Source organism: Engystomops pustulosus, chromosome 7, assembly GCF_040894005.1.
Source record: "Engystomops pustulosus chromosome 7, aEngPut4.maternal, whole genome shotgun sequence".
In the NCBI taxonomy this organism is placed as follows: Eukaryota; Metazoa; Chordata; class Amphibia; order Anura; family Leptodactylidae; genus Engystomops; species Engystomops pustulosus.
The window spans coordinates 49,694,327-49,719,680 of record NC_092417.1 but is presented as its reverse complement, the minus strand read 5'-3'; the positions used below and the strand labels follow the sequence as shown (position 1 = coordinate 49,719,680).

General features: G+C 41.3%; 1 protein-coding gene across 3 annotated transcripts; it reads left to right on the top strand.

The window, feature by feature from the left end:
- The first annotated feature begins 2,909 nt into the window (after positions 1-2,909).
- Positions 2,910-18,354, top strand: WDR89 (WD repeat domain 89). Of its 3 annotated transcripts, none has more exons than XR_011848850.1 (3): positions 2,910-3,061; positions 3,247-3,281; positions 3,355-3,648. XR_011848850.1 is itself a non-coding variant. In XM_072115847.1 (3 exons), the coding sequence occupies exon 3, from the start codon at positions 15,112-15,114 to the stop codon at positions 16,255-16,257; it is 1,146 nt and encodes a 381-aa protein (XP_071971948.1). In that variant the 5' UTR covers positions 2,910-3,061; positions 3,247-3,281; positions 15,077-15,111; the 3' UTR covers positions 16,258-18,354. The 3 variants fall into 3 exon arrangements, 2 of the variants coding, with proteins under 2 accessions (XP_071971948.1, XP_071971947.1); XM_072115847.1 differs by lacking the exon at positions 3,355-3,648 and adding an exon at positions 15,077-18,354; XM_072115846.1 differs by lacking the exons at positions 3,247-3,281; positions 3,355-3,648 and adding an exon at positions 15,077-18,351.
- Positions 18,355-25,354: the final 7,000 nt, after the last annotated feature.

Genomic DNA, 25,354 nt, shown 5'->3' with positions numbered 1-25,354 from the left:
TGCCAATTAAGGCCACCATGTAGGTGTGTGGAGTCTTATAGCCATGGATGCTCCACCTGGGGGATTCTGGGAAAATATGCAAAGTTTTCCAGGAAGGGATAAGGAAAATCACACCTCTTCTAGCCACCTTGTAAGGCAGCTCCCTTGACATCCTGTATGACCTACAAGAGGCCTTATGACATGATGCAGGATTAAAACCAAACCAGTATATCTATTTCAGAAGGAACCTGGTTCCTCAGTACAGTGTAGGGAACTAGTTTGGCTGGGTTAGACGCTTGTGACTAGGGTCAGTAAGTAAGAGTTCTCCTAACAGAGCCAAACCAGTTCCATACGCTGTACTGAGGAGACCCAATCAGGTGGAAACAGCGCTGTCTACAGTTGGGAGTCTGTTCCTTCTGGAATAGATATACTGGTTTGGTATTAATTCTGCATCTTGTCATAAGGCCTCTTGTAGGTCATGCTTGATGTGAAGGGAGCTGCCTTAAAAGGTAGCTAGAAGAGGTGTGGTTTTACTTCAAACACATGTTTGAAGTAGAGATATGAGATCCCTAATACTGCCATCCTGCTGTCCCCTCCCCCAACATTTCTCATCTGCGCTGCTATGCAATGTGAATATGTGCACCATTATATACATATTATGCTGTACAACAGTGCACATCTTCCTTGTTTAAGTGTGTGTGGCAGATCAGGGGTCGGGGCCCCCTGACACTGCGGTCCCTGTATCAACTGTTGTGGCTGCTACCCCTGTAGTTACGTCCCTGCTCACTTCTCCGCACTCCTGCACAGCAGCTCCTCTCCATTTCTCTCCTCTTCTGATCTGTTCTGTGCAGCACTGAAGCCGGCAGGCAGCATGACATGATCAGATTGCGGCTGCTGGGGCAACAATGAGAAGTGGGTAGGAGTACAGAAATCTAAAGCATTATAAGTAAGAGGTTTACTAAGTGTTTACTGAGTGGGGGACCAAAAGTAAAGAGGGCATTATGTGTAAGGGGTATTAAAAGTTGGAGGAGCATTATATGTGAGAGTGCTATAGGAAAGAGGGACATTATACAACTGTCCTGGATTTAGCAGGACAGTCCCGATTGTTGGGCTCTGTCCCGCAGCCACGGCTGGCTGGGAGAATGTCCCGGGTTCCCAATGTCTCCCTACTCCTGGTCCCGTAGATAAGAGCTGCAGAGCATCGGAACCAGGAGGAGGCTGGAGGATAGGGGGCCACAGGAGGAGACTAGAGGACAGGAGGAAGCTGGGGGACATTGGGCAACATGAGGAGGCTGGAGGACCGGAGGAGGAGGCTGGGGGCAGGAGGAGGCTGGAGAACAGGAGGAGGCTGGAGAACAGGAGACTACAGGTAGCGAAAGATAGAGAACAGGGGCCACACCATTTGAGGAGGAGTGGGGGTAGGAGTTCAGGTAGTATTATGTGTAAGTTTGGGTAGATAAATAAAAAAAACAAATGTAAAGGGAGGATAAAATTAAAGAGGTTGGCCAATGTAAGGGGGCATTATACTACGTAGGGGCCATTAAGGTCGATATTATACTATGCTTGCGGGTAAGACAATTGACGTGGTTTAGAAAAGGGGGAGGGGCTTTTGCCCCTCTTTCTCTCGCCCAAAAGTTGGGAGGTATGCGTTATAAGTTGCTAAGTTACATTTGGATAGAGATGGCGAAGCCTTTAGAGACGGAGTGCCCAAACTACAGCAAAAGACCACTTATTTATATTGAAGTGCCAACATGGCAATTAAGCAGTAACTTATTGCTCCCTGCATTGTCACAGCTTTCAATCATATCTGCAGCCTGATGATACCAATACAGTGGAAAGCAGAAGGAGAAATTTGGATTATTATTGCAGCTTCACTCTTGGGTTCAGGAAGAATCTGGAGCAGGAACAGGTGCTCCAGTGGTAGTCCAGCTCTGTCCACATATTCTCGTACCCACTGCAATCCCAGGCCGCCAAGTATGTGTCGATTTAAAATAGCACTGATCAAGGCCTCTCCTGGGTGACTTGGGACTGCAGGAGGAGACCCTAAAGTACACCTGTCCGCTAAAAAAGGAGGACTAGCTTTATATACTAATGAAATATTGTCCCAAACCCTCTTCCATTGACGCCATTGTCTAAACCATCGTGGTAGCAGAACAAACCAATAAGCCCTGAAACACCGTGGCACTTAGCGGTCCGATCTCTGGTCATATCTTGCAGCAGTTTTGTGTATTCATAAGGGATACACAAAACAGCGATCGGACCTCTAAGTGCCACAGTGTGGCAGCGCTTACCGATATGTTCTGCTACCTGGGGGGGGGCTGGCCACAGGAAGGGGGCATTGTAATATGTGAAATGGCAATTAAGGTGGGTATTAAACTCTGGAAGGAGGCAGAATAAGAGCCAGGGCTATGGCCTTGGTTTAAGGAATAACATTTTTGTCAGTATTTCTCAAAAGTATGTGGAAGCAAGATGTGAAAGCAATTGAGACATTGCAACACTTACTGTGGGAATTATGTGGAGTAATTGGGAACAATAACTACAGGTTTAACACTTTGTAGTGTTTAATTCCTATGACTTTATAATACAATGCATATACATATATTGTACTGTCACACATAACTTTTATGTGGATTTGGGGCATGTCACTTTAAGAATCTCTTGGAAGGACTGATAAGGGTACAGTTCCTCATGCAGGGACAAAATATAGGGCACAGGGAGGATAGAGGTCAGCCATATTAGCTGTGTGTTGGCAGAGGACGTTGCTGTCTCATACAAAACATACAGTTCATATTCTCACAATAAGCTTTATTGACAAAGCACATTCGGAGCACTCATTTCCTGAATGAGCGGGGCGCTGTACGTCATCACAGCGGACACGCCCACATAGTTTCCTAGTATCTGTACAATTTGACCAATCCAGGGGATACTGGGCGGAGCTAGTGAAATGGAACGCATCGTACTGCGCCTGCGCGGTGTCCAATATGTCCTCCTGTACTGTGCACATGGGGTCCACTGGTTGCTTACTGAGAATCTAGGGGGCCACTGACAGCTTGTGCTTATACCGGTGCCTGCCCATAGGGAGGTAAGCGGATGTATAGTATTAGTCTTACATTACTCTAGCTGGATACGAGGAGTTAAGGTCTGCTGGGGGTTGTAGTCCCTCCTCAGCTGAGCATTACAGGATATGAAGGTTTTATGTTGTTGTTAAATTGTGTGTAGTCGGGACACAATCAAACTTTGCATTTTGGTTCTGCTTTCCGTTTGCAGTGCAGATGTTACTGGAGAGTGGTCACTTCTTAAAGGTAATGTCCATATTTTCAGTGTTCTGATGTTCTAATGTAAATGAAAAATATTAAACTATTTGTGTATATTTAGGCCACCGTCACACCACGTTGTAAGGCTACGTCCTGGGTTGTCTTTACAATGGAGGGCTAAGCTGTATCCCATTGGTGCAGCCAGTTATTTTCTGCGGATGATTTTCAAGGTGTTTCCCCCATATGGACAGTGAAATTACTAGAGATCTCCCAGAGTGTACGCCTCCAATAGCCTCCTTCTCAGCAGGAGGGAACATGGCTGACAAAGGATAGGTTGTCTGTCCGAAACGCGTAGACATCTTTAACCGTCTGTCTGAGTGGATTTTTTATCTTCTTATGCAACTTTGAAATAAAGAAATTATTGGTGATCTGGAGACTGGCTGGACCGTATACTTTCTTCTTCTTCCAAAAAAGAGCCCCTGTCTGACTGTATATGTCAATGGACACACTCGGCGTGTGAGATGGGCTCTTATCTGGTGTACATGCAGAATGTGTCACAAAAAAGAGATGTGACCCTACTAGAAACCCCAAGTTGCCCCTTTACATATCTATAGGCCTCTACCTCTGTATATGTCTGAGTTTTGCACAGTGGATTATTATTTTTGTTTGATTCCCATAGATTTGACAGAAGGAAGATATTCTCCACTAAAATGTTGCTTCTAGAGGTGAATATTTCTATAATCTGTTGCTGTTGAAGTGCCAAACTGATGAATGTGATAGTTTCAGTGACACTTATGGGTTGCAGTGCAGACTTGGTTACACTGTGTGCACAAAATATCTAAAGGGATTTTTCAGCATAACATTTTTATAACAGAGTAAAAACATAAAATAATAGGTAGAAGCGTTAATTGCCAATTTATTATAATAATAATAATTATTATTTATAAAGCGCACACAGATTACGCAGCGCTGCACAAAGCATGTCAAATTGTTCCGCTACTCCAGTGCCACCTATCTAGCCCTTACCACAAAGCTTCAAACTGCTTAGACCACTGAATGGATGTAATGGGCACATGGAGGGCAGTGGCTACATCATCACTGCACTAAAAATATACCAGCAAGATGGATAAGAACAGCAGAGCTTGAATTGTTAGGGTAAAAGGGCCCTTGCACATGAGCAATTGTGAAGCATCGAACTTGCTTCAAACTTTTTTGTCTCTTACTCTAAACATAGAAAAAGTTAAATAAATCTATCTGATAAATTATTAATTGTGTAAAAATCTGAAGTTTACAGTAGCAGTTACTACTCAATTTGTCCACTAGGTGGTGCTGCTGTTCCAAAAGTTCTATGTAATGAGATCAGCAGGGATCCCCATTCATAATTCGTGCTTTACCACATGTGTGAAATTGCATATGCTGTAGTAACTCGTGTGCAGGGCTCAGAGAAAATATGCAGTAGTTAAAGTGTAATCCAACCATACCGCCGCTGTAATATAGATGTTCTAGAACGGCAGCCAATGCAAATTTCATCCTCAAGACTGGCAGACTTCCTCTGACCAAGCATAACACAGTTGGTTACTTGTTTTAATGGGCATCCAGTTCATTGTACATCCTCCCTGCAGCCTTTCTTGACAATGATGGCTTAGGTTTGTATAAGCCTGACCTTCCCAGTTCTGTATCAAGAGTAAGGAATAGCATTTGGGCATGATGATCCCCAACATGTATGATCCTTACTATAGCAGGGTGTATCTTGTGTTTACATATACCTTATATATTTTTTTTGATTAAATTCTTATTGGGCTGCAGATCCTATGTATTTCTAATAAACGTCTCTAGAGTTAAGTTAAAAACGGAAATCTATCATCGTATGTGGCTTTCAAAGTGCTCAGCACTCAGCATTGTGATCCTGGTGACTTTTAACATTGCAGCCTCGTGGTTAGAACTGTGCTCTAGGCAAAAAAGGCAAAAAGAAAACGCCTTTGTTCCAGTTGACATAAAGCAAAAGAAAATACTGCTATCCTCCTAACTATGTCTATAGTGCAATCTAAAAATGTTTTTTTAGGAACTGTATAAACCCCCCCATGTGCATTCACCCATGATATTAACGGATGTGTTTTCAAATGCAATACAACAGCCAAGTAGAGGAGATTTGTCCAATTACGTCGCTGTCATAATGGGTTTCCGCGTGCATTAACAAACAAATGGGGTATCGCGTTAATCACGGTGACCCATAGAATAAAGATAACATATTATTTTTATGGTACAGTGAATGGCCAACAAAATAATGCTAAAAACGCTAAACCAGAATTAAGGATTTTCTTATCCCTACCAATAACGAGTTAATAAAATCTCATTAATTAGCTATTTAACTCCTCTAAAAGATGTGCCTGTAAAAATGGATTCTGAAAAAATAAGCCCCCATATGTCCTCATTACAAAACAAACCTTTTATAGCCTGTAAATGTGACAATGTAATTCTGCTCTGGATGGCGCCTCCTTCCCGTATATACCCGGCCGTGTCCCCATACAGCAGTTTACCAACACATATGGGGTGTCTACATATTCTGGATAAATTGGGTATCAAACTTTGCAGAGCTTTTCGTCATTTAATCGATTGTGAAAAAAATGTATGTATAGCTCCAAAAAAAAATGACAAATTGTAAATTCCACCTCCATTTTGTTTTAACCCCTGTGAAACAACTAAAGGGTTAACAAAGTTTTTTAAGTTGGTTTCTCATACATTGAGGGTTGTAGTTTCTATAATGGGGTATTTTATGGGGTTTTACTATTTAGGGTGCGGTCACACGTACTGCTAGCGTTGCGTTTACAAACACAGCGTAGGGTACGGGGGCGGGCCTTGGGAAACGCATGCGATCGGTAAGCAGAACCCGGTGTTTTGCATTAAAACCAAGTCACTTGAATATGTGAATATGTATATTTAGGGTAACCATACAATTCTTCTAAAGGGAACCTGTCGCCAGATTTTACCCCACTAAACTACTAACGTGGTAGGGACGTGATTTCACATAAAGTTTAAAGTTCCCTTTAAATTCCCAAGCACGCACTGCTTGTATAACATGTATATTCCATGACAAATGCTCCCACTTGATACGACGGGGATTACCAGCCCTGGGACGAGTCTGTGATGTTAAAGGACACCTGTCATCAGGTCTGTGTCACTAGTCCTGTCACCTCTACCTGTTGGAGCAGCTCACAAGGATCCCATCCCAGCCTTTATCTAGTTATTTCATACATTAATCATTGTAAAATCATCTATTCTTTATTATGTAAATGAGGCTGGTCACATGGTCAGAGGCAGTGATGTCACCCCTGTTCCCCCTCCCCTCTCCTCCCCCTGCTCATGTCTGTGTGTAGTGTATAGTAAAGCATGGCTAGTGTGTGTGCTGCATCTGCTGACATGCTGCATCCTCCTAATATACAGGTGAGAGACACAGACATCAGCTACACAAGTACCTGACATGTTCTGCTGTAACATGGCTGCATGGAGCTGCTGTATCTCTCCTAAACACACACACATGCACACACAGGCTGCAGGGGGCGCCAGCACCAGGAAGCACATCATTATACAGCCTCACTCCATTATACAGGCTGTCAGTCAAGCACTGGGGGTGTGGCTGTGCCTCTCACTCATAAATAAGGTGGACAGCTTGAATATGCTAATGCTTCATTGGACATTTCACAGGTCATTTGCATACAGCTTTAGGACCTCATTGCTTAGGTTTACAGGCATGTAGAGGGACAATGAAGGGATAGAGGCAATGCTCTCTAATGGCAGTTTATGAAAATATATTTAGTTTAGGGGGGTTATTTTGCATGACAGGTTCTCTTTAATATCGGGAGCTGGATGTCTTATTTTTATTCTGCCCAGAAGTTCTCAGTTGGTCTATAATAAATATGAGCTGAATTCCTCCGGAAATGACAAAATCCCGTCTGATTCCTTCACCTTTATTTGCAAATTCTTTGTGTGCTTTTATTAGGAAGATCTTTTTCCTGTTTCTCTGGTGCGGGACGAATAGAAGTGACTGTTCTGTGTCTATGGCTTCCAAGCCATTTCCTGTTTTGTGGGAGAAGAGTTTGGTGCCTGCAGTTTTAGCGCTTCAAGTGTCATAGGTTTAGTATACGTCGTTTTATATTGGAGGGTCCAAAAAATTTGTCAACCCATATGGAGGGCAATAATCAAACCAACAGAAGATGATCTGGTTGCTAGTAATGTGCTGTCAGACAGCTCAGTATGAAAGCTGTAAGGGCTCTATCAGATGACCGGCATGTCTCGCTGGAAATACTTAGAGAATACCGGATCAATTTTAACCGGGCTACACTGCCCACTTGGTGTGGAGGTAGCGTAAGGAGGAAAAAGTTTCAATTCTCCATTGTTACATTTTTTTTATTTATTTTTTTGTGTGTTTGTTTTTAGGGACTGTTCTTTTATGCAGATCACAAATCGGTTATCTTATGGAGACATCCCATAGGATGCACTTTGTAATGTACTTCATAGAAATTTGTTCCTGTGTTCTTCTTCCTCTCTTTCTTCCTTATTTAAAAGGTTTCTACAGTGACAGCAAGTTAGATTATAACATATTCATTGTTGGATTCTCAATAATGGGACCCCCACGGATCTTGAGAATGCGGGTCCGTAGTGACCCAGATGAACAGAACAGCCGGGCGTGCCTGCGCCGGCTGCTGTAATCGTCTCTAACAGAGATGGCCAAGTACAATCTTCATTGGTGCCCTAGAAAGTGGCATCAGCATCATAGAGATGAATAAAGCAACTGAACTTTCGCAATTTGTTCATCAGGGGTACAACGGATCCCCGTTCTCATGATCCATGGAGGTCCCATCACTGAGACCTTCACCAGTGAGTAAGTTGGCTCCTACCCTGTGGAGCTTCTTCACCTTCAAAATGTATTTTTATTTTTTCATATAAGGAGCAATATGAGGGCCTGTTTTCTGAGTAACTAATTGCACTTCTTAGTGGTGGTATTTAATATTCCATGCCGTGTACAGGGAAGTGGTGAAAAAAAATTCCAAATATAGTGAACTTGGTGAAAAAATTCATTTGCATGGTTTTCTTGTGGGCTTGGATTTTACAGCTTTCAATGAGAGCCCAAAAGGACATGTCTACTTTATTCTTTGGGTTGGTGCGATCACGGGGATACCAAATTTATATAGGTTTTATTTTGCCATATTCTGGCACTAATAACTTTTTCATACTTCAGCGTATGGAACTGTGTGCAATGTCATTTTTTGCACCTTTTGATGATGTTTTCAATGCTACCATTTTTAGGACTGTACAGCCTTTTGAATACCTTTTTTATTGTTTTTTTTTTTTTTTTTTTTTATATATTTAGCAAAATTGGTTCTAGGGACAGGTAGTGTGATTTTGAATTTTAGATTTTTATTTTTTTTATTTTTCAGAAAGCCTGAGGTACTTTAACCCTAGGTTGTCTCATCCTACCATATACTGCCATACTACAGTGTACACATTGAGTGAAAAGAGGCAGCCTAGGTTCTTTGTGTGACCAGAAGCTGGCATAGCAACAGATTGACGTTTCCCGATGACATCATGGGAATCGCTGGTGTTACCGGTGGGTGTTTGCTGCAATATGCAGAGAAGAGCTTAGCATCAGGCAGGAGAACAAGATGTCTGCCAATCCCAAAGTCAGAAGATCCAGGGTTGGACACCAGGGGCAATTGAAATTGTGTACACCAGGACTGATAGACAGGTTGGAATTAAATCTGTGAGATGCTGTATTTTTGTTAATCACATTGAATTAGAGAATGTGTTATTTTGTTATCCTGAGTTTGTTTAAGAATCTTGCCTTCATGGGAAATCCCCTTTTAAGTAGTTTGTGTAAATTAGTTTTCTGTCCTGTTTCCATTGACGGCTCAAAGATGAGAGATTCTGATTATGTTTCTAATGACTTAACTTTTTACACTCTCCAGGGACTGTCTGTGATCTACTTACAATCTGAATAGTCTGTGAGAAAAATATTATCCTTTTATGGCAGGAGTTAATTATTAGCCTCCTTATTTGTCTGAAGTGGGTGGACCTCGAAGGCTTTCAGATGCACTGCTCACTGCAGGGGAAAAGCAGAAAAGGGTCACAGAAACTGCTTTACTTAATAGTAAATTTTGTGACCTCTGGTGAAGCTCTCTGGGTGCTTTACTTTAGTCCCAGCTGTAAGGTGTCTGTAATTAAGCTTTATTGATAATCATTTGTCCCAGTAAAGCAAAAAATGTTGAAACTCAAGTTGTTACTAAAACAAAAAAAAAATTTTGTCTGGAGCAACAATTTTATAATACACAGTTTTGACTTGCATACAAATTAAATTTAAGAACAATCCTATGGAATCTATCTTGTACGTAACCTGTACTTTATTTATATGTATTACTGCTTGACTTTTCTTATCAGAGGTTACCGGATGATATGTTGCTTCCTTCTCTCATCATATTGCATAATACTTTAGTTAGGAATATAGGCTGTGGATTTAATCTGCATACAACACGTGGGATTATCCCTAATCTGCCTGGCCACAGGTTTACAAATCTCAATGTCACAGACACAGCCTGTTATTACATCCTATTTTTTCCCTGGCCTTGTATTCACTCAAAGTCAGCAGAAAACACATTATTGATCTGTGGTAAGAAACCTTCCTACTTGACATGGTCCCTATGTAATCTTCTGTGTATGAACCTGGTTTTCCCAGGTGTGCCCATTACAACACATAATTTATGCCAAATTTCCAGGGCAATTCTCTGCTATTGCAGGCAATTATATGCACTTCCAGTCACCTGCACAGTGCAGAAAAACCTTGACTCGGGTAGATGGGTTGTATGGATAAAGGAAGAGCTGAAATGTTATATGTAACATATACTGTGAGAGTCTATCATTAGATACAATGTCACCCAGTACTGACCTGACGCTGGCTCCAAGCCCGGCCGTTTTCTAAGGTTGCGTTGCTCAAATTTCACGGCAAAAAGCTGCTAATCAAGCACTTGGCGAATATAATCTGAGCAGGTATTTAAGGGCTATAATCGACAGAGCAGACAACTGTTAACTTTGATATCTGTGTAACATATTACCGTAATTCTCCTGCCAAGTTTTTTATGGATGTGTTAACAAAGCTGTATTTACAGTACCCTAGTGGGCTTGGCATATGTTGTGGGTAATGAAGTTTACTTGATAGTTGACTCTCGAGTGGTGGTTGAACAGTTTCCGCTGAGCAGCTGACTTGGCAGAGCTTGACTGGCAAGGAGAGCTGTTCCGTAAATGAAGATTGTCCAAACAGGAAAACCCCTTGAAAGTTGGGATCACCCTGAAACAAGAAAACTGTGGCATAAAGCGGGGTCCTCTGCTAATTTATAAGCAGCAAAGTGTCAACACAAGTTAACAAATTTCTCAGTATTAAAGGGAACCTGTCAGCACATTTACAGCCAGTGACAAATTCTTATAGAGCCCTTAAACAGCCACCCTTCTTCTAGCTAAAAATTGCTTCACTTACATCCACATAAATCACATTTTTTTTCTTGTAGCATCCTACTCATCTGGCCCCTCCCATCTAATACTCCACATGCCTTACGCCTCCTTATTTGTCTTGTTTATGTCATGTGACCAGAGTGAGGTCATCTCGGGTCCTTTAGCCTCTTAACAATAGCAAACTGTATCCCATGAGGTTACCGGATGATATGTTGCTTCTTTCTCTCATTATATTGCTTACTACTTTAGTTAGGAATATAGGCTACGGATTTAATATGCGTACAACACGTGGGATTATCCCTAATCTGCCTGTATTAAAGGGAACCTGTCAGCAGATTTACAGCCAGTGACAGGTTCCTATAGAGCCCTATTAACAGCCACCCTTCTTTTAGTTAAAAATTGCTTCGCTTACATCTACATAAATCATTTTTTTTTTCTTGTAGCATCCTACTCATCCGGCCCCTCCCATCTAATACTCCACATGCCTTATGCCTCCTTTCATGTCATGTGACCAGAGTGAGATCATCTCAGGTCCTTTAGCCTGTTAACAATGGCAAACTGTACCCCATGTATCTGACCACAAAGTCACGGCTGCTGTGATTTCATGTAGTCACATACATGGTGGACAGTTTTCTATTCTTAGAAGGCTTTAGGACCTGCGATGATGTCACTAGTCACATGTCATGAATGTATTACAAGGCACAGTGTAAAAAAAATGTACACAATATTTCCCATCTGTACATAGAGCTTTATATGTCTGTAGTTGAATATTAGCAGATGGTCCACAAGTACAAGGATGCAGGGCAGTGATTTGAAGAGACCCAGAGCTGTCAGTCAGAATAAGGGGGTGTGGCTCACTGCCAGCCTTAGATAGAGAAGAGTCAGAGATACCAGACATGAGTCAAAAAAGAAAATTTGAATATCAGAAAAATGTCTGTAATTCAGGTACAGTGCCCCACTGGCAGCTAATTTTAGGTGATATGTGGAGGACTTGTAACCCTTTATCAGTAGGCATTGATAGTCAGGGTGGTCAAAATCTGGTGACAGGTTCTCTTTAAGTGAAAGAGATTGATCAACACTTGGGCCGCCTTCACATTTGCATATAGGAAGATGTATGTAGTCATGCTTTCAGATGCTGATCTTGCTGCTGTCATCTGAGTAATGTTGCGCAAGCACAGAATGAATCAGTTTAGATCCCATTTTTAATTAAACTTCTAAATGTAGAATTGTTGCTTTGTGACTCAGAGCAGAACGTCTCATTTCAACTTGTATGTAGTTTGCTCGGTCTTTTTATTGCGTTTTATTGAGTTCCAAAAGTCCAAATCTATCAATACATAAAAACTGTTATTCCCGGCAGTGGACCCTACAATGGAAAATAGTGCCCAAAAGTCCTGGCGTCCTTGTGGATTTGTAACGTGCGCATGTTTACCATTTTTATGTGAGAAGTTTGAATAATACATTTTATGATCTTTTTAAACTGTCTACACTATGTCCGTGTATATCTTTTCTCTATAGTAAATCGGGCTATGGGGGATATTTAAGGAAAAATAAAATTGCAGCGGATTTGTGTCTGATAGTCATCTTATTCTCATTGAAGATTTTGGTCGTATCACTTTATTGGTTATAAGAAAATGGTTTTTTATATGCATGCTGAAGGAGAAAAGAAATTGAAGAGAATTATATATTTTGTGAGCTCTGGTCATATTGCATTTTGATTTCTGAACACTATATTTTGGATGACTGTGGGAACCATCCAGGACCGTATGTATAGCTCATGTGGTGTATAGCCCACCAGTCCACACATTAGAATGTCAGCGTGAGGCTAACGCCGTGATGCCTGTGACTGACATCGCAGAGACACGTAGCCGATGCCAGAGCATCACTGTATAGAAGAAGAGGACCTACCGGGGGGCGTCGTACACATATTGTCGTGTTTTTTTTGTTTTTTTTTTACTCTGGTATAAGCCAAGGTGAGGTTTTTCAGCACATTTATTTGTTCTGAAAAACTCTGCTTATACTTGAGTATATATGGTATATATGACCCAAGAATGCAGAGATTTCACAACAAAATTAATAAATATAAATGTAATTCTATGCGCCCAGAGGATAAATTTTGCACGGTTCCTCTTTGCAGCACAAAGAAAATAAATATAAAGTGGAAAAAGATATATATATTATTCCTAATATCATGTGAAACCATGAGGTATTGGCATAAGAAATACACTGAAATCAAGTAAAATGCCTTTAAATGCTGTAGGCCAATTAAAGATAATCAGGCTCTGTTTTGTGGTGATTTTTAGGAATCTTTTTGGCCCAGCGATTCTGAACCTCATGTGACAAATTACATTAATTAAGTTATTGGAAAGACTCGACTAAAATGATCAGACGTCTCGAGGGAGTCTGTGTCTTCTAATTACAGATGCCTGCAGTCATTGCTGCTTGTTAGTCTGTGCGTGTGTGTAACGCTGAGTTCCTCGACACAATATAGAATATGATTTCACTTCTGTCATGTCATCTGTGACACTTGACAAATAGGTTGGTGGTTACAAATTTACAACTTGTACTTGATGTGTTATAATAAAACACATTGAATATAATGGCATATTGATACACTTTTGAGATTGATTTTCATAAACAGAGACATTTACTCATAGATTTGAGTTACTCCCTTCTAAAAACAACTTTTAAAATTATGCCAATGAGTCTAAAGAGCTCCTGCTGGTGTTACCAGAGCCCCTCTGTGCTGCAGATGTGTAGGAGCAACCCCTCACCCACTTTCCTACAGTGTGCTTGAAACTGCAGTGAGATTGTATCAGGCACAGAGGGGGTGGATGAGACGGTGTAACAGCCTGTGCAACTACAGAAGTTTACAGGAGCTCTGTTAACACCCTTAGGAGCCCTTCAGGCTAATTTGCATAATTCTAAACGCTGACTTTAGAAGGGAGGCGGCCATGGATAACGGATATAAAAAAAAAGATTACCACAGTCACAGTGCCTGGATCTATGAGCAAGTGTCTCTGGTTTATCATGCTTCATTTTGATGGAAGATTTTATTTAAAGAATTGTGTATGTAGGGCATATCCAGCCTCATGTGATAGTATGCGAGCTAGCTGCCTCATACATGTACAGAAGCTCATTGGTCCCCAGACTACTTGTGCACTGTAAAAATTGTTACTGGTACAGGTAAACCTAGTGAGTGCAAATATTTGGCATGAATGAGCATGGGACTACTTGTACAAATTGTATAACAGGCCTGTGGCAGATGAGTCTATATTATTGGATTGTTGATTGTAAGAAGTCAATCATACTAAAGACTGTAGTCTTAAGATAGGTAGGTTCGTGTTGGGCCTATTGCACACCAATGGTCTTTTTTTTTTTTCTTTGGCTGCGTTAAAGCCGTTGTTTTACTGGGCAGCACAAAGCCCCATGTATTTCCATGGGCTCATACACATGTGTGAGCCGCATGCCCAAGCCACAAATTTTAGAGTAGCTCCTATTCCTGCCCCTGTTTACGCCTCTGGTAGTCTTTTCTACTGTCATTGGCATGTGACCGAACCTCGCACACTGATGACACACTGGTCCACATATGCAGGTAGCCTTAGAGCTATGTTCTTCATTATGATAATGTAGGTGATTACCAATTGGAATCCCCCGTTGGTGGCTCTTATAGGGAGTTTACCACCACATCTGGCAATGCCACACAAATATCCCCTCGTATTGAAGCCAAACATACCTTCATTAGTAATCGTTAATGCTCTGCTTCTCAGAAATTTGGCAGAGCTTTAAAATTTAGGTAGATTAGGCCATTAGGGCCCCAGGGCATTGACTTGGCTTTTGGAGCACCTCCTTTCACAATGTTGGAATTGGGTGCCCAAGGTTCAAGTTTTAAAACTGCATTCGGTGGAAAATGCAGCATCTATCCTTGGCTTTAATGAATAGGGCTTTGTGTGCCAGTGGTTGGAAAGAGGTGGAAGTGGTGGTGTTGTTTGTTTTGTTCCCCTCATTTAATGTTGGCACACGTGCTGTGACACCTTTATGTAGGACCAGTGAATCTCCCACTCATAATAAAGTGAATTATAAGAGGATTTGTTTCATACATGTTCCTAGAAGGTATATAACTTTGAGCCTGCCCTGGCTAGCTTCACAACGTATGGAAAGATGTGGAAAGTTGGAGACCATTCCTTGAATGTAAAGGTGACAGGCAGAACATCCTGCTGCTCCAGTATAATGACTTCTCTAGCTGATCTGTAAGATTCCTCCCCAGTACCAGAAATAATCCTGTGTATGTTTTCTGTCATGCGTGTTGACTTACATTAATTTATTATCTTTTCTTATGTTTTAAATAGATCTAAAAGGGAAGATCAGAAGACCTGTCTTCACCATGGAAGCTTTAGAGGAGCAGCTTTTACATCTTAGCATTGCAAAGCGTTCAACCATGAAAGACAGCACAACTTATATACTTGACATTGATGTGTCGAAATCGACGGAGGAACAAAATAGTCAGACAGTTGCAATTTTGTGTTCAGATAAAACAATTAGATTATATAACAAGGAAACCATGACTTGTCTACAAGAATATAATGCACGTCCCGATGTGCTAAGCGGCGTACGTTTCTCCCACACAAACGGAAATCTGGTATTTTCAGCGTGCAGCGATGGTACTGTAAAACTTTGGGACGCTCGATCATCCGGTCCTGGAGCTGTGCAGGTGTACACGGGTTACCCTTCTAATGTCTTCATCAGCTTCGATGTCAGCTGTAATGACCTTGTAGTCTGCGCTGGCACAGAGAAAGTAGAAAGTGATGCTTTTCTGGTCTTTTGGGATGGAAGATATATTGCAAATACTGAGTCTAAAGAGCCTCTCGGGGCTTATTCAGAGTCCCACAATGATGATGTCACTCAAGTTCGCTTCCATCCTACTAACCCGAGCTTGGTGGCCACTGGTTCCACTGATGGTTTAGTTAATGTGTTTGATATTAATGAAAATAATGAAGATGATGCATTAACCTCCACCTGCAATTCTGACTCCTCTGTGAATATGATTGGGTGGGCAGGAAGGGATTTTAAGCAAGTGTATTGCCTGACGCACGATGAAGGTTTTCTCTGGTGGGATATTGCTCAAGTGGACACAGAGGAAGCGATCACGCTCTGTAAAGTAGATGATATGAGAGAACATGTTAGTGAATGTCACGTTGACTACCTGGTCGATGGATTCTACCATGAAAAACAGAATACTTTGCTGCTCCTAGGAGGGTCCCACAATGGTGACATTAGTTTGTTTAAGTGTAATAGAGGTCAGGTTACACATTTAAAAAACCTTGCTGGAGGACACACGGCTACTGTGCGGTCAGTCTTCTGGTGTGGAGGCGATGAATTTTTGATAACTGGTGGGGAAGATGCTCAACTTCTGTTTTGGAAAGCTAAAGCCACATCCCCTAAAAAGAAAGACTCCATGAAAATGGCTTCTTCTGTGCAACAAAGGGTTAGAGTGCACAGCACTAAGTCCTTATTGACTAAGCAAAAGTGATCCACTTTTAGGAAGAAAGTTCCTTTATCTGTAGAACTTTGTACGCACCATAGTAGCAGAAGCCATAATGCAGGAAAATATTTTTTTAAAGGAAGGTTCATCCTACTATGCTCTTATGGGATCTTACAAAGTTACTAGCAAGAATGTTGTTTGAAGCAAAGACTGAAAGTATGGGCTCATGCACACAACCATGGTCTGTAAAATGATTTTACACTAAATGCTTTTAGGGCAAAATATGGTTCCTTACAAAGTGGCTGTGATTACATAGAAGGTTGTGTGATTATTCCATCTCTAAGAAATCTGTATGGCTAAAAGAAAGCTCAACCCATATCAAAGGGAACCTGTCATCAGGGAGGTCATGTTTACCTGAAGTTCCAATAACCTGTGGTATTTTTATTTCAAAAAATAATCCAGGGGGCAAGGGAGCCGGGGGAGGCTGAGGAAGGGCCATGAATGAGGAGGAATTTAGGAAAACTTGTGCCATTGGACAACACGTGGCTGGTAGGGAGCCAGGTAAAATAATTGATGGAAAAGCACTGGATTTATTCATACTTCTGACAAAGGAATTTAAAGGTATCCAAGCATTAAAAGAATCCTGTCATCAGGGAGCTCATGTTTACCTGAAGATAAGTTCCAAAAAAAAATGCCTTTGTTAGCAACAAAAAATAAATCCAGTTCTTTTTCATGAATTCTTTTACTTAGACCACAGGCTGCTGGCAGGGAGCTACCGGCACAAGTCATCTTTTCCTCAATCTTTCCTCCTGATTCATGTCCCTCCCTTTAAGAGAACCTGTCACCCTGAAAAACGGCACTAGGAGCTGCTTACTTTAGTAGAAAACAAACCCGGCAGTGTTACAATGTTAGATTTATCGGAAATCTCCGATAACGATAACTAACACTGCTGAGCTGTACACTACATACTTAGTTTGTAGTAAGGGGTTGGTCCGAGGCGCTGCCTCTTCCCTGGACCGCTCACTTCATAGGCTGGCGGTGACTGCCGCTTGTCATGTAGCCATCACGGCCTCTAATCCTGCTCCCTCATGAATACGCTGGATTGCTTTGAGTGCAGTCCGGTGTTTGTAATGTACAGCGCAGCGGTGTTTGCGGAGGTTTCCGATAACGCTAACATTGTAACGATACCGCGTTTGTTTTAGCACTAATGCCGTTTTTCATGGTGACAGGTGCTCTTTAACACCGAAACCCTTTTTTGTTTTTGTGTTAACATTTTTTACTCCCCACCTTCAAAAATCTATAACTTTTTTATTTTTCCATGTAAAGAGCTTTGTGAGGGCTTGTTTTCTGCGTAACTAAATGCAATTCATGTTGACAGTATTTAATTTTTCATGCCGATCACTGAATGTAGGGAAAAAAATTCCGAATGCAGTGAAATTGGTGAAAAAATGCATTTTCTTGTGGGCTTGGATTCTACAGCTTACACTGCGCCAAATGACATGTCTCCTTTATTTTTGGGTCTATGCGATCACGGGGATACCAACTTTATATAGGTTTTAAAATGTTTTAATATATTTGTAAAAATTAAAACAATCTGAAAATTTACTTTTTCAATGCTACCATTTTGAGGACTGTAATTATTTTAATCACATTTTATAGCATTTTTAAATTATTTTTTCAAAAAGGCAAAGTGGCATTTTCGACTTTGTGTGCTATTTTCCGTTAGGGAGTTAAACCCCGGGAATAACTGGGAATGTATGTTAATAGATCGGACATTTTGGGATGCGGCGATATATAACATGTTTATGATTTTTTCTGTTTATTTATATTCATATCAGTTCAAGGAAAGGGGGGGTTGATTTTAATTTTTTGTTTTTCCCCGCAAACCCCCTAGGGTACTTTACCCCTAGGTTGGTTGTTTGATCTTACCACATACTGCCTTGCTACAGTATGGCAGTATATGGGGATTTACCACATCATTTATTACAATGTGCAAATTGCACATTGTAATGAATGTGTGAAAACAAGACTTTGTATGACCCAAGGCTGTCATGGTAACAGATCGCCGCTCCCCAATGACGCCACGGGGAGCCAAGATCTAAGCCAGTATGGCGGTGCCCATGCTGGTGTAAATTGAGGGGTTAACACCCACCTTGCATGGAGAGGGCTCAGGCCGTGAGCTATGTACTATTACGTCACATGTCGGTAAAGGGTTATACTCTTTATTAAAGGACAACAAAGGGTACCCCTTACTTGGAGGGGAAAATGGACAAAAACATGATTGGGTAATAATAAAATTTAATCTTTATTAATGCTACACATATATAGAAACTGACACTAACATGTGGATGAAAAGTATAACATACAATAAAAAAAGAGGAGGGTGAATAATATACATTGTATGGTCAAAGTAGAGCTGAGCAAAAGATGTATGTTAGATACAGGATATCTCCATAGATCTCGTGTGTAGAAACAACCGATTCACCCCCCAGACCAGTGATGGCAAACCTTTTAGAGACTGAGTGCCCAAACTACAACATAGACCCGCTTATTTACTGCAAAGTGCCAACACAGAAATTTAATTTATGATTTATACTCTTCTCTGTCACAGTTTTCATTGATACCAGTACTCTGAGGACACCAATGAAGCAGAAAATAGTCCCTGGTAGCACTGTCACTTTAAAATACCTCTGTACCAGCACTGGGACTGTAGGAAGATACCTGGAGTCTTTTTTGGTGATGGCCTGAGTGCCCACATAAAGGACTCTGAGTGCCACCTCTGGCACCAGTGCCATAGGTTAGCCATCACTGCCCCAGACGAAGGCTCATCCCGAGCCGAAACGCGCGTCGGGGACGTGGTCTACCCCAGGCAGAGGAGTACTACTACCCCCCTTAATCTGGTAAGAGCTGGCACGTATTTTTCAATATCGATTCAATATAACTACTCCCCCTTTTCAGGGTTTGGTCCGTAATTGTTTCTACACACGAGATCTATGGAAATATCCTGTATCTAACATACATCTTTTGCTCAGCTCTACTTTCACCATACAATGTACACTCACCGGCCACTTTATTAGGTACACCTGTCCAACTGCTCGTTAACACTTAATTTCTAATCAGCCAATCACATGGCGGCAACTCAGTGCATTTAGGCATGTAGACATGGTCAAGACAATCTCCTGCAGTTCAAACCGAGCATCAGTATGGGGAAGAAAGGGGATTTGAGTGCCTTTGAACGTGGCATGGTTGTTGGTGCCAGAAGGGCTGGTCTGAGTATTTCAGAAACTGCTGATCTACTGGGATTTTCACGCACAACCATGTCTAGGGTTTACAGAGAATGGTCCGAAAAAGAAAAAACATCCAGTGAGCGGCAGTTCTGTGGGCGGAAATGCCTTTTTGATGCCAGAGGTCAGAGGAGAATGGGCAGACTGGTTCGAGCTGATAGAAAGGCAAGTGACTCAAATCGCCACCCGTTACAACCAAGGTAGGCAGAAGAGCATCTCTGAACGCACAGTACGTCGGACTTTGAGGCAGATGGGCTACAGCAGCAGAAGACCACACCGGGTGCCACTCCTTTCAGCTAAGAACAGGAAACTGAGGCTACAATTTGCACAAGCTCATCGAAATTGGACAGTAGAAGATTGGAAAAACATTGCCTGGTCTGATGAGTCTCGATTTCTGCTGCGACATACGGATGGTAGGGTCAGAATTTGGCGTCAACAACATGAAAGCATGGATCCATCCTGCATTGTATCAACGGTTCAGGCTGGTGGCGGTGGTGTCATGGTGTGGGGAATATTTTCTTGGCACTCTTTGGGCCCCTTGGTACCAATTGAGCATCGTTGCAACGCCACAGCCTACCTGAGTATTGTTGCTGACCATGTCCATCCCTTTATGACCACAATGTACCCAACATCTTATGGCTACTTTCAGCAGGATAATGCGCCATGTCATAAAGCTGGAATCATCTCAGACTGGTTTCTTGAACATGACAATGAGGTCACTGTACTCAAATGGCCTCCACAGTCACCAGATCTCAATCCAATAGAGCATCTTTGGGATGTGGTGGAACGGGAGATTCGCATCATGGATGTGCAGCTGACAAATCTGCGGCAACTGTGTGATGCCATCATGTCAATATGGACCAAAATCTCTGAGGAATGCTTCCAGCACCTTGTTGAATCTATGCCACGAAGAATTGAGGCAGTTCTGAAGGCAAAAGGGGGTCCAACCCGTTACTAGCATGGTGTACCTAATAAAGTGGCCGGTGAGTGTATATTATTCACCCTCCTCTTTTGTCCGGGTTGGTCCTCCTTCTTTTTTTTTTTTTTTTTTTTTTTTTTTTATCTGTACTAAACCACTCGGTTTTTATTGTATTTTATACTTCTCATCCACATGTTAGTGTCAGTTTTGTTGGCACCTGTCTCTTTTGTATCTATATATGTGTAGCATTAATAAAGATTCAATTTTATTATTACCCAATCGGGTTTTTGTCCATTTTCCCCTGCAAGTAAGGGGTACCCTTTGTTGCCAATTTAGTTTTTTTGGACTAAACATACCAGGTGCGCAACCAGACTGGGCCACTGAACAAAGGACCACATTAGGTCATTGCCCACATAGACAAATTGTCGTAACCCGGCTACACAGCAGCCCCCTTTTCTGTATCCAATCTGTTTTTTTAATCTTTATTGAAGGATCAACTGACATATGTACAATGAACATTGAGAAAAGTATTTTTTGCCCATTTTCAAAGTTTATCATGTCAAATAATCTAAAGCAATAAAAAAAGCACAAAAAACTTGCATAACATATACAAACCATAGTCTCTTATGAACCAGACATAGCTTGAGAATGCGCTCTTCTCCTCTCACATTAAGTATGCACTGCTACGGAGAATGATGTGATCACTGTGTTGTGCCTGACAGGCAGAAGTCTTCAATCGCTGAACCCTACCCCTGCAGTTGTGTATGAGTCCTCCTGCTCAGGTTGATTAGTTCTGTCTAGACAGTTCAGTATTTTACAGCTTTCACTGTGCGCACCAAATGACATGTCTACTTTATTCTTTGGGTTGGTACGATTTACGTGGATACCAAATTAGTATAGGTTTTATAATGGTTTCATACATTTAAAAAAAAAATTAAAACCTCCTGTACAAAAATTTGTTTGGGGGATTCTGCCATCTTCTAGCGCCAATAACTTTTTCATAGTTTGGTGTATGGAGCTGTGGGTGGTGTCGTATTTTGCGACTTTTGATGGCATTTTCATTGCTATAATTTTTAGGACTTTTGATCACTTTTTATTAATTTTTTGTTTTTCAAAATGGCAAAAAAATGCCATTTTCGACTTTGGACGCTATTTTCCGTTACGGGGTTAAACGCAGTGAAAAACCGTTATATTTTGATCTGGCATTTTCGGATGTGGCGATACCTAATGTGTTTATGATTTTTACTATTTATTATTTATATCAGTTCCAGGGAAAGGGGGTGATTTGAATTTTTTTTTTTTTTTACTTTTACTATTTTTTAGACTCCCTAGGGTACTTTAACCCTAGGTTGTCTGATCGATTCCTACCATATACTGCAATATGGCAGTATATGGGGATTTTACTCCTCATTCAGCACATTTTAATGAATAGGTTAAAACGAGACGGCTTCGGGCCTTCGTGCGACCTGAAGCTGTCATGGCAACGGATCGCCGCTCCCCGTGACGTCATCGGGGAGCGACGATTCGCGGCAAGATGGCGGCACCCACGCACCACCATCTTTTTTAAGCCGCCGGCAGCATTGCTGGCGGTGATCAACGTGAAAGCAATATGCAGCAAAGACTTACCTGCTATGGAGAGGGCTTGGCCCGCGGTTAACATGCAAAGTCCAATAGAAGTGTGTCTCGCATGTCTCATTTTAAAGGTGCACCAAAAAAAGTTGTAAATCTGGCGCTCTTTTTAGTAAATGTGCTCCATAATATCAAGAGTAATTGCCTAACGAGGAGAATAGGGTTGAAACCGAATACAAAGTCAATTGGAAATCGCCACACGTGTCCCAAATTTTGCCAAAATTTAGGCTGGCATCTGTTTTTTCATAGGGGACTATGGTATTAACTTGTCTATGTGACTGGTATGATGATAAAGGGCTTGTCCAGTTTAAGCTTTTTTAAGTTTTTGTATGTGTAATGAAAAGTTATAAAGTTTTCTAATAAACTTTCTGTGACCTCAGGATTTTCTAGTTCTGTGCTTGATGGCTTGCTTCATTATTTACTTCCCGTGGATAGAAATCTGCCACTAGTCATGTGATATCTCACAGATAGACACACCTAGTTCTATCCGAGCTGTGTGTTATAATGATCCATGCACCTGTGTAACATCACATGACTAGGGGCAACGTGGTGCTGCTTTATTGGCCAAAGACCAGTTTGCAAATGCCTTTTACAATCCTAATTGGCTGAATGCAATTGTCTTTTCCTTAAAAAAAAAAAACCACATTAAAAGTTGGGACTTTGATGAAAAAGTTAAAGGAAACTGCTTCCCAGTAAAACACAACACACAGAACGCAATTAGAAGTTTGTGCTTTTTCAAAAACGCAACATTGAACCAGAAGATCCGCAAACACATGCAACAGAAACGGGAGTGTCTTTAGATACGCGTCAAAAACGCCAACAAAATACCCCCCACATGTGAACGCCGCCTGAAGCTTCCAATACAATGACAGCAAGCGGAAATCTAGATAACATTGAGGTACCCATACACAAAGTATATAGGAAAAATTTTACAACTTTTCATCATGCAAACAATATTTATAAGCTGAAATGTTTTAAATATCAAGGGAACCAACCGGTCAGTAGAAATTGGTCTAGTGTGGTGGCCTCATCCAGAAAATAAACTTAAAAATTTATGTAAATTGGTTGGATAAAGTCAAGGAGGCGGAGAGTTCAACAATGAAAGTCAAGGTGGGGAGCTCTGAATGCCTTTCTTTTGCTGATTGACATTGTGCATCTTACTGGTTAGTGATGTCTCTGGATTTAGGACCATCAGTTAGACCTGTTCCACACTTGCGAGTGTGATGCGATGAATTTGCTTCACACTTGCAACGTGTGCTGCCCAGATCTCCCGGCCCAAGCGCTGCAAACCGGAATTGAACTGACATGCTATGTTCAATTCTGGTTTGCAGTGTTCAGGCTGGGAGATCCGGGCTGCACGCGTTGCGAGTGTGCTACGAGTTGATCACACTCGCAAGTGTGGAACGGGCCTTACAGTGAAGGGGCTTTCTGAGGAAGAGAGATCTTGACTTAAGTGTTAAAATCTCCGCCTCCTTAACTTCATCGAACCAATTTATAGCTCACTTCAAAGTTAATTTTCTGGATGATGCCACCACACTTGACCACCACTGAGTGATAGGAGCTAAAACATCAATAAAACTGAGTAAAATTATAATGTAATGGGATTAAATGATCTCAAATTTTAAGCCCATAGTGATGTTTAAACAATAAATCAAGGGCAAACCCCTTTAAGAAATGTTGTTTTCTTGCTAGCTTTGGCTACATTTGACGTCCCAACTTGCCCTAGCTGATATGTTTGTTACACAACCGCTTTTAAAAGCTAAGGAAACTATTGATCTGCCATAATAATGAATAAGAGATTTCTTTATGTGGAAACTATACCCATATCTACATGGAAAGATTGTGTGAACATCCCCTCAGAAGAACATTAGACCTAGAAGGGAAGGTGAGTATACAGGACTTGACGTTAGCTGCTGTGTCCTTTGCATCTGTCATCTCTGTCTCGGTACATTCCTTCATTCAAAATTGTGAGTTATGCTGAGTGAAGAATGTATTCATAAAATGATAACTCTGACAATCACATTTTCAGCCCAGTATCACACCATGAAGAGAGACCTCCCGTTCATGGAAGTGGAGAGGGAATACCCACTGTCAAAGTTTTCCACTTTTTCCCCATGAGGAATGGTCTCGCACTGAACTCTAGCAAAATATACTTCAGCATAACCCTTGGGTAATTAAAGTATCTCCCAAGTCCTCTGTAGGTGAACAGTTCTACGTCATAATGTATTCTAAGAAGTGCAATGTTACTCATAATTTATAATTGCCAAGATAAGAGACCTTCACGCCCCAATGTGTCCTGACCCAATCACTCACCTAAATGTGACTCAGGAGCTTCCTGCTGGTGACTCAGATTTCAGAAGTGACATGTCAACATACTACCTGAATGTATGCAATAGTTGAAATTGCTTTCTATGTTAACCCTTCCCTGTAAACATGCAAAACATGAAATACATTGACACAACATATCTAAGGCTTTATTTAGGGGAGTATTTTCTGAAGCATTTGTAAGCCAAAACTAGGAGTGAAGCCCAAATGGAGGATAAGTATATTGGAAAGATTTTCGGCTTTTTCTAGATTTTGCTTAAAAATACTGAAGAAAATATGCATGCACTTTTCTCTCTTTTCCGTGGACACACAGCAAGGGGCAGTGATCATCCAAATATGGTTAGGAATGAAATCCATAGCTGTATAAACAGCATGCTATGCTCTACAAACACTTGTGCATGTGATGGGTAAGGGTCAGAGCAGTTGGACTCCCTCTGATCATATGGTTATCCTTAACAGTCCTTATCCTCCTTTTAGATTTACTTCAGGCTTTGACTTGAGAAAAAAAAAAACCTGCATGAAAAATCAGTGGGTGAAAGAACCCAAAGGCTATGTTTACAGTTAATACCTCCCAATTTTCGTTGCAGAGAAAGAGCTTGTTGTGCGCGCCACAGAATTTTTTTTCTAGCCATGCTTTTTGCTCCGCCTTCTTACTCCACCCCTACACAGTACAATTTCCCCTGTTACATTGAATCCCTTCTGATAATGTGCTCCCATTTTCCCTGGCAGCATCCCATCATATTCTAGAAGATCCCCCTCTTATTTTGCCCCCACAGTAAAATAATAAACACATATACTCGCCTTTCCCCACTGTCATGCCCCTCCATTGAATTGTATGATCACATTGGATCTCCGGTATCTCAATCACTTCCATTCCCTATCTATGATAGTGCCAAAGATACCTGATAGCTGAGATCAACAATTTCTGACACTCCCTTATAATTGAATGGAGCGACAGTTCACATTCTGATGCTTCACCCATTAGTGA

What these genes read in the sequence shown, in the direction of transcription:
- WDR89 (XM_072115847.1), top strand. Translation starts at nt 15,112, where the DNA reads ATGGAAGCTTTAGAGGAGCAGCTTTTACATCTTAGCATTGCAAAGCGT.